Below are 10,271 nucleotides of genomic sequence, written 5' to 3'. Positions count from 1 at the left end.
TTGTTCTCATTTGATTGAACGTTCTCTTCAAACTTAATTAAGGAATTAATACTATTCAACCAATGTATTGAGAAGTATGATATTTTAGAAAAAAAGAGAGTATGCTTTTATAAATCATTTTCTTATAGAAGTGTGCTTTTTAGAGGTTATTTTAATAACAGACTTTCACAAAGTAATGTTGAATTGCTTTTATAATACATCCAACTAGATAAATCCATTGCTGAGAACCCTAGATAAATGTCTTTCAGCTTGGAGGAGAATGTGTGTATATATATAATGATTCTCAATATCAAGAACTAAGGAATTGAACCATATTGCATATCCCAGGTCTAACTTGCATGATATTTGAAAACCATATAGACAAATAAAGCTTATAGGAACAGAGAGCATTACCTATATTCTTTCTCTTATGGCATCTAGCCTCCAAATATGATTTTTCCCCCCAGAAGATAGTCAGTTTTTAAGGAAAAGACACTTTTTTTTTGCTTTAAGAATTTACATATGTTTGTACTTAAAAATATGAAAAAATTTGTTTTGCAAAGTATAACATAGTAGTGGCAGGCATGAACTCTGGAACAAAACGCCTAGGTTCAAATTCCAGCCCTAACACTTAAGAGCGGTGTGATCCTGGACTATTTCTTAGCCTCACGGCCTCAGTTTCTACATCTTCAAAACAAGCATTTTTCTACTAGCCTTTTCAGATTGTTGTAAAGAATGACAATAAACCAACAAGCTAACTGCCATCCAGTCACTGCTGATTCAGAGACCCTTGTGAGTTTCTGATACTGAAATTGTTTATGGGAGGCGAGCACCCAGTCTTTTCCCCATGGAGCTGCGGGTGGCTTCAAACTGTGGACCATGTGGATTGCGCCCAGTCCGTTACCAGTACATACCACTACACCACCAAGGCTCATGAGTTAAAAGGAAGAAAGCATGTAGAGCCGTACTTGGCACTTACAAATACCAGCTAAGCGTCTGTGGTATTATTAGGAAGAATTTCTGATCATAAATTCCTTTGAGAAGGGACTGAAAGCTTTGGGACATCTGAGTTTTGTGTGTCATTTTAAGGGATGCGCAGAGCTCCTGAGACACACCCTGGTGGTGAAATGAGTTAAGTGCTCAGCTGCCAACCAAACAGCTGGCGGTTCAAACCTACACAGAAGAAAGAGGCGACAGTCGCGCCGATAAAGATTTACAGGCTTGGAAGGCCAGTGGAGCAATTCTACTTTGTCCACTAGGGTCACTGTGCACTGGAATTGACTCAGCGGCCATGGTTTTTGGTTGCTGCCTTTTGGTTTTCCGCACGGGCTAAGGGTCCTTCATTTCAGACGGAAATGATTGAAGCCTGGACAGTAGCTTTAGTTTCCCTGCATTTTGTACGGAGGGAATGCTTTTCAGATGATGTAGGTAATTTATTCCTATTCCCTTAGCTAATGAGATAAAAATAATTTGGACCAGAACCTTAAAAAATTAGGCATTAAATTCAGTGTCATCCCAGGCCATTGTTCCCATTCTTGGGCAGCTGCCCTGCCCCTAGTTGAGTTTTCCTCATGGTACTCATGACTTTGACTCCTTTCACAGCATCACCAAGATAGCAGCATCAGTCAAGCCTGAACCATAGCCATGTAGATGGAATAAACATGAGGACAACAAGCAAGGGAATAGTCTGCAGGAATCTAGACACTGCAAGATAGGCCGGTTTAATATTTGTACTCCTGCTTCTGCACTACAGCCTGTCCAGTATGCTTTTTATCAATAACGCTGATACTGCTCTGTGTGTTCCCATCAATGATGTCTATTGTAAGAAATCAAATAGCATTTAATAGGAACCTTAAGTATTTATTAGCAAGGGCATCACTATATGTGACTGGAATTTTAGAACTGCCTAAAGAGTTATAGTTTTAGCATCAGTGACGTAAGTGTGCATAATTATTTTAGGAGAATAATAGAGAGCATACAGATGTTTATTCTTGTATATGTGTGTTGTAAAGTGTACAAAACAAAGCTGATTTTCTTGTGGCAGATGGGGAAGATAATGCGTGGTCCATTCATGAAGTTTGTAGCACACGCCTCCTCCTTCACCATTTTTCTGGGACTGCTAGTCATGAATGCAGCTGACAGATTTGAAGGCACCAAACTCCTTCCTAATGAAACCAGCACAGATAATGCAAAGCAGCTGTTTAGGATGAAAACATCCTGCTTCTCGTGGATGGAGATGCTCATTATCTCCTGGGTAATAGGTAAAGACTGATTTTCTGTCATCATTTCTTTTTGCAGCCTTAGCAGTTGACTGAATGGCACTGATTCCTTCGCGCATCAGTGTGATCAATGTCTGCGGCATGACCCAGGGCACCCACATCCGGACTTCCTTTGTGCTCGTAAAAGCCATTGCGGGGCCTTGCTATCAGTGTCACTGTGTTCTCACGGCGGTAAATGCTTCTTGCATTTCCAAAAATGCCCCAGGAAGAACACCAACAGCATAGTATGCCTCTAGCCTTACTAGTGACAAAGACAGACAAACACCCTTGTCATGTATGTTTTGGAAGACTTCAAGCTGACAACAGCCACATGGTTTTATATTGAGGTCGAATACCAATTAAAGCTAATAGCCACTCACATTATTGAACTGGGAATTATTTGAAACATTTTATATGTATCAAATCATGTCATCTATCTGTTCCTCAGTTTCCTATTCCATAACATCTACTTCCTAAGATTTTTGTGATAATTATGTAACCTGCTTTAAATTTACCAAGTGAAAGAGAAAGAGTCTCTGGGTGACACAAATGGTTAAGGGCCCCACTAAGTAACCAAAAGTTAACAATTTGATACCCACCTAAAGGTGCCTCTGGAGACAGACCTGCACTCTGACTCTGTAAGGGCTCAAAGCCAACTAAACCCACTGCTGTCCACCCCTCAAGGCTCTGTAGGGTAGAGTCGAGCTGCCCTAGACTGTGGAGACTACAGGGACAGACCGCCTGCTGATGATTCCTCAGAGCACTTGGTTGGGTTTGCAGCCCCACCCTTAACCTGCTGCACCACCAGCACTTCTTTCTGAAAGGTCCACACCTTGAAATCCCCGTGGAGCATTTCTGCTCTGCCCACTGTGGGGATCTCCATGAGAGGACTTAACGGCAACCTGGAATAACAAAGTGAGAGAGGGAATTCAGTCTTCAGCGGCTATCCGCGGTGTCTTTAGAACCCTTCGTTCTCATTCATGCCTCATCACCAAGCAGAACATCAGTGAGGAGGATGCCAGCCAAGCATTCAAGGATGAGCAAAAGTAGCCATGGGTTCTGGTGGCACGGTGGTTAAAGTACTCGGCCGCTAGGCAAAAGTTTGGTAGTTGCCCCCACGAGCCCCTCAGAGAGAGAAATACCACTCTGCCTCCATAAAGATTCAAAACAAAAACGCCTCCGGGGACATTGTGTCGATTCTGATGCACAAAGACCCTACCTGGGCTTTCTCAGGCTTTGTAAATCTGTATGTGAACAGAGAGCCTGGTCGTTCTCCCACTGTGTGTGATCGTGGGTTTGAATGGCCGACTTTGCCGTTAGCTGTCACCAGGGCCCCTTTCATAAAGATCACAGCCTTCCGAATTGTATGGGGCAATTCCTACTCTGTTCTATAAGGTATGCTATGAGTCAGAATCAACTTGATGGTAGTAGGTCAGACTCAATAGCTAATAAATTATTTTATTAAGTAATAAGGCAAAAAAGAATTGAATGAGGCACAGTCCTTGTCCTGAGTGAAGTTAAGTTTAGAAGGCGATGTCATTAAATAAATTAGTAATTAAAATGCAATATGACAAATCATATCACTGAGGTTTGTGAGGGCATTACGAGAACTTCCATGTCGACATTTCATTCTGAGTGAGATGCGGTGTAGACTAGGCAGAGCGGCAGGCAGTGCTGAACACAATGTGAGACACTGAAGACAAGCAAATGCTAACGCGATGGGCTGCGTGGGGGAATACGGACACTACCATGCATGGAAATATTAGATGTCAAGATGTGGAACACCTGACATACTTGAAGTTGGGCATCGCTGGAGGGCAGGTGCTTTGTGGAGGTGGGTGATGAGCGATAAGGGTAAGGAGATGGCCTGTGGACAATTTCAAGGTGTTGAAAATGTGCTTAGATCTCCTTTTATAAATGTCGCCATGTTTGTGAGGTAGAGAGAGGATTGGATTGTCTAGAGGAGGGGCGAGGCTGGAAGTCGAGAAACAGTGGTAGTATCCTCGTGAGGAAGATGAGTACCTGAAGAGTACCTCTACCTCCAGAAGAGACTGGGGACCTAATTGAAAAATAAACTCCCAGGAGCTGGGTGCTTTGTCGCACGTGAAAGGTGGAGGAAGGGGAGGAGCGGCATGGATGCTGGGTTGGATCACTAAGGTGGAGGAAGGGGAAGAGTGGCATGAATGCCGGGTTGCAGCACTAGCCGGACGGACGACAGCGGTTTTCTAAAGTGGAGAGTAGAGGAGCCGAGTCGATCTGAAACTGGAGGAACAAAAAGCTGATAATGATGTTTGGGGTGTGATTGTCTTTGAAACGACTATGGGATGCAGAATGCACCAAAGCAGCATTCAATAAACACCATATAACCATACTTCCTCCATTAAGCTTTTCCTAAAGGGTTCATTTAAGGCCTCGAACCAATTCAGTCATGGCTGACAAAGTGACCCTGCAGCAGACTCCAACTGTTTCCATTGAGGAGCTCCCGATGAGAACAGAATGGGAAAGGTCCAAGCAGGAATGAGAGCTCAGAAGAGGGGGCATGAGCCCTTTCAGGAGCCTGACACACGACCTGGGCCTATTGCATGGCCTGTGGAGAGCAACACATTCAAAGTGGTACAGTCAGCTGACGTCTTTGAGGGGGAATTGCTGTTTGGAACTCTGCTCAAAATCCACTGGGCAGGAGCTCTGCTTTCTAAGAGGGTGATTAACTTTCTAGGACGTAAGCCCATATGTCTTCCTGTTCCTGTTAACATTACAATTCACCCAAAGTTAAAAACGTTGCATTGACTCTGGTCTTACTGCCTCTGCCATGATTGAGCCAGGAAAAACTAGTGCGAAGCCCTGACTTATTTATATCAGTTAAAAATAAAATGCTTATTTCCTACTGAATGCATATTAGACAAGATATGACTTTTATTTTATTAAAGATTTTAAAAGACAGGACTTTTATATTCACAAGATGAAACTGAAAAGATAAAATTTATATGCAGGGCTGACATATCATTACCACCCATTTTATTCTCCATCAAAATGTACTGTTCATATTGTAGTATAATTTTAAATACAAACATTTGATGTTTTCCCTTTCTAACCTAAAAGCCTACCTGGAAATATTACATTGACCTTGGATTTTAGGAGGGAATATATTTCCCATGGAGCTCTTGATCTGCTCACGTTTGCATTTAACCTTACGGATCTGACCTCAGTGTTGATCGAATGGGGGAAACCATGATTTAACTCAAAACAGATGGCTGATACCTTTATAGCATAGGTTAGACTCCTGATTCCAGAGTGACCTTGGGAGTTGGTTCTTTTTGCTGTTGTTGTTGTTTATTAAGAAAAACGTTCTCCTTTTTGAAGTTATTCTTGAAAGAGGGATGTCGTCCTTGTTGGAACTATGAACAAGGAGTGGCCTACTGTGGTCAGATGTTGGGAAAGTTACCGTGGCTTCAGGAAACAGACTCCCACATCAGCCACAGAAAGCATACTATCTAATTTTTAGTTGACAAACAGCCGAAAGATGGAGTGATGGAACTGATCGTCATGGAGAGTTTGAAAAGGCAGAAGAGTGAGTCCAAATGAAGATGAGGAGGCATGACAGGGACAAGAACACTCTTGTTTGCAGACGCCACTCCATGTGAAAGGGTTCTGGTGAACACTGTTCACCAAATGCTCAATATGAGAGAGCAAACACAATTCTGGTGGACTCCGTGACCACAGGAGAATGCTTCTGGCCCCGGGCTGTTAGCCACCTGCTGTTCTTGGCTCTGTCCAGGGTTGAACATGGCTCTGGGTGCTAGGTGCTAACCAGACACCCGGGGGAATAAGGCACCTTTCAAAGAGAGCAACCATCAGAGTGTGTGGTCCCTTCCCAGAGAAGCACTTGAGGGGCCTGGGGAAGCTTTGCTTGGCCTCAGGAGTTGAGTGGGAGCCAAGTATTCCAAAGCTTGAGGCTCATTTATTTCGAGGGTCCTCTAGAGAAAACGAAAACCAAACCAGGCCCTAGAAGGAGCCCTGACAACAAAGCCTCCCAAGTTTAAATTTCCTTAGCCTCAACCTAAACCAGCATCTGTTGGAGAAGAAGAAATAGATTTAATGAGCACACAGGTGGAGGTTGTGGGTGTTTCAAGAAGGCCGAGAGATCAGACTGATTCTATATTGCTCCTAAGGGTAGAAATAGGCCCGTCAGGTCCACATGGGAGATTGGATGCTGAGATCCATGCGAGACTGCAACAATGGACTGAGCAGCCTTTAGAAGTATAATCACCTCATTTCTAGAGTTACTCAGGCAGAGGCGCCCTGCAAGCCACACAAGTTGGACCAGATGGGGGATTTCCAACCACATACAGCAATGTGCTGAGATCCACAGGGGAGAGAAGACAGGAACTCTTTCTTCAGGCAGAAGAGGTCACTGTGTTTGTTTTATTTTTAAGACTTTGGTAAGGTATTATTTGTACCAAGAATTCTACTTCTGAAAGACAGAAATAAAAAGAATTGATTGGGGAAGAGGAGGAAGCTTTGAACGCCAGGAGATGATAGTAGTTTAAAGGTCTCTTTAATCCACATAGGACCTCTGGTGGTGCAGATGGTTAAGCATCGGTTGTTAAGTTCAAGGTCAGTGGTTCAGACCCACCAGCCACCTTTTTAATGGCGAGACTGTCTGCTCACATCAAGATTCATAGTTCTAGAAACTACGGAGCAGTTCTACTCTGTGCCACGGGGTCACTATGAGTCAAACTGACACACTCATCCTGGGTTCAATCCCTATGTTCCCATTTTTCTGAAGTCTCTTTCTCTTCTTGTGGAGAGAGTGGCAGGAACCCAGGTAGCACCAAACCAAAGCTTCCTTTACTTTTTTCATACAGTCTCTTAGGCTCAGTGTGTGTGTAGTGGCAGTGATGTGTGTGTGTGTGTGCACTCACAGAATTTCCTCTGTTAAATTTGATACACACACACACACACACACACTCAATACTGGGTTGCTCTAAACTTAAAACAGCTCAAGATGAGTCATGAGCTGTCTTAAAAAGCACAACCTTTGGGCTTCATTGTGTGCTCTTTCGGAGAAACCCCAAGCCACCCCACTGCCATTGAATTGATGGGAAAACAGAATCCTTGAGGGCAGAGTAAAACTGCCCCTGTGGGTTTCTAAGGCTCTAAATCTTTCTGGGAGCAGAAAGACTCGTCTTTCTCCCCCAAAGTGGCTGATGGAGTTGAGCTAATGACCTTGTGTAACACACGATGGTACAAATATTCAAACAAACCCAAACAAAGGCGTTTACTGCCATCAAAGTCCATTCTAACTCCTAGCGACCCACTAGGGCAGAGCAGAGCAGCCCCTGTGGGTATCCGAGACTGCGGAGAGCCTCGTCTTCCTGAAGAGCTTGGTGCTGCTAAGTTGTAACCATTGCCATAGCTCACTGTGCCACCAGGGCTCCTCGTTAAATTATAGCAACTTGTAAACTTGACACACAGAGCCCCCAGCATTGTCTTCATTTCTACAAGCTTCCACAGTCAATCACATGGAAGTCAATTCCATAGCACAGGTTCCTGACCAAAGTGGTGAGGACGTATGGTTAGTGTGGGGAGGAGAGAAGATTCGTTTCATTTCAAGCCCAAACCAAACGCACTGCCACCAAGCCTATTCTGACTCTTAGCAACACTATGAAACCTACTGGAACCGGCCTCTGTGTGTCTGAGGCGGTATATCTCCCGATTCACAGAAAGCCTCTTCACCTTTCTCCCATGAAGCAAGTGGGCATGAACTTGCACTTAACAGTTCAATGTGTGACTGACTATGCCACCAAAACACAAAAACATCCACGGCCATCAAGTCTACTCCAATTCATAGCCACCCAAACCCAAACCAAAACAACTCCGGGCCATCGGTCTGATGCCAACTCAGAGCAACCCGATAGGACAAAGTAGAATTGCCCCTCGGGACTTCTGAGACTGTAACTTTTCATGGGAATAGAAGGTCTTGTCTTTCTCCATAATTTCAGCTAAGAACTATGAAATATGTGGGGGTACTCCTCAAAAAGTGAAATAAAGCTCTGCTGGGAGGAGATTTTGTAATATGCATTTTTCCCTCTAGGCAAGCACCGAGCAACTTGCTCTGAGTTAGTGCACCCAGTTGCTTTGCCTGGGAGGTTCACTCTGGTCACAGTAAATTTTTTTTCCATAAAAGCAGTTTTGCTCGAACCTCATGTTTACTGATGGTCAATTTAAGAGAATAGCATGCAGCTGTGAAATATTGTTTCCTGCTCAGGAAAAATGCCGCAGAAACTGTTGTGATGTTGAACACAGCTTACAAGGACAGTGCTATGGGATAAAAACTCAAGTATATGAGTGGTTTTGTCATTTCACAAGAGGTGAAAAATCGATTGATGACAAACCTTGTTCTGATGTCTGTCAACTTCAGGAATGGATGAAAATGTTGACTTGTAGCACAATTGAAGTTTGTTTAACTAGGTCAGACTGTTAACCAAGCTTTCTATTTAGAGCAGCAGTTCTCAGCCTATGAGTTGCAACCCCATTGGGGGTCAAACGACCCTTTCACAGGGGTCACCTAATTCATAGCAGTAGCAAAATTACAGTTATGAAATAACAATGAAAATAAATTTATGGTTGGAGTGGTCAGCACATGAGGAACTGTATTAAATGATCATGGCATTTGGCAGGTTGGGAACCACTGATTTAGAGGTTCTGAAAAGATTATGGAACAGTGTATGCCAAAAAATGCTTGATTTGTGGCAGGCAGGGTACTGTTTTTGCCACCAGGACAATGTACCTGCTCACACAGCCATCTCAGTGCCTTTGTTTTTGGCCAAAAAAACAGCATGCCTCTTTTGCTCCACGCACCTGCCCTCACTGTGCAACTTCTTTTTGTTTCCACGAATAAAGAGGGGCATGAAAGGGCAGCAATTTGACAACATCAAAGAGGTAAAGAACAAACAAGTGAGGGAGATGCTTTCAGCCATCCAAACAGATGAATTTGAAAGAAATGTTTCTAAGAATGGAATCACAGATTTTACAAGTGTATTAAATGTAATGGAAAGTACTTTGAAGGTGATCAGGTTGTTTTGTAAAAATATTTAAATACATAGCTTTGAAAAAAATCCATTTTGCGTGGGTACCCCCATACCGTACTTCTTGATTGAGGTAGGCCTGATCAGCTGTTGAAGTTTGGACTGTATTTTCCTAGGTGTCCCTAGGGGGTACACCATGACACAGTGGCAGAGCTTAGTGTATCTGAAAGATATTAAGGAAAAAGCAATTTCTTTCTAATTAAGAATCCTTTCTAAATTAAGAAAGATAAGAAATACCAATGGAAAATATTTAAAATAGTAAATATTCAACAACTTGTCCCGTATTCCAGATATTATACATTTTAATTTACTTAAGGCTTATAACAACTCTATGAAGTAGGTACAACAATTATCATCCCCACTTTGTAAATTGAGATTTGGAAAGTTTAAACATCTTGATAAAGCTAGTAAGTAAAGGAACCAGATCTCAAATCTACAGTAAACATATGCTCTTAAAGCTCTACATTAAATGCTTGGAAGGATATGACATAGTATTAATAATTATATAGCCAAGAGACTACTATTAATATGAGGGTAGGTAAGAAATATTGTTACTGTGGTTCCAGGTGATACAGGCACTGATGTACTCAGGACAACACATGCTGAAGCACGGTTCTGCAGTAGGTGGACGGCTGCAGAAAAGTTCTCTCAGGAGTACACTGGCTTACTCTCATTTGGGTGCACCGGAAAACCTTTTATGGGAGTGCCATAAAGTAAAAAAGAAAAAGGTTTCCAAATCAGGTCTAATGAATTTTAAACACAACTCACGTAGACATGTTTTCAATTAATTAAAGATTTGCAATAAGTTTAAGGGCTGCTGTCCCACATTATATTAAAAAACAAAACATAGATCTATTTCCCCATTGTCATATATAAATATATTTACATATGTACATGCCTGTATTTAGACCTCTGTAAATGCCCTTTGCCTCCTAGTTCTTTCCTC

General features: G+C 42.7%; 1 protein-coding gene across 1 annotated transcript in view; it reads left to right on the top strand.

The window, feature by feature from the left end:
- The window catches only part of TRPC6 (transient receptor potential cation channel subfamily C member 6), a 72,400-nt gene that overhangs the window by 28,378 nt on the left and 33,751 nt on the right, over window positions 1–10,271 (top strand). Inside the window, exon 3 of the mRNA XM_045297760.1 lies at window positions 2,024–2,240. Within this exon, the coding sequence (XP_045153695.1) occupies window positions 2,024–2,240 (217 nt within the window). The remainder of the gene's footprint in view (window positions 1–2,023; window positions 2,241–10,271) is intronic.

The sequence above is a fragment of the Echinops telfairi genome, unplaced genomic scaffold, assembly GCF_000313985.2.
Source record: "Echinops telfairi isolate 266 unplaced genomic scaffold, ASM31398v2 ScPeMD7_7421;HRSCAF=8459, whole genome shotgun sequence".
Lineage (NCBI taxonomy): Eukaryota > Metazoa > Chordata > Mammalia > Afrosoricida > Tenrecidae > Echinops > Echinops telfairi.
Note: the sequence above shows the minus strand (reverse complement) of the source record. Positions and strands in the feature narration are given on the sequence as shown.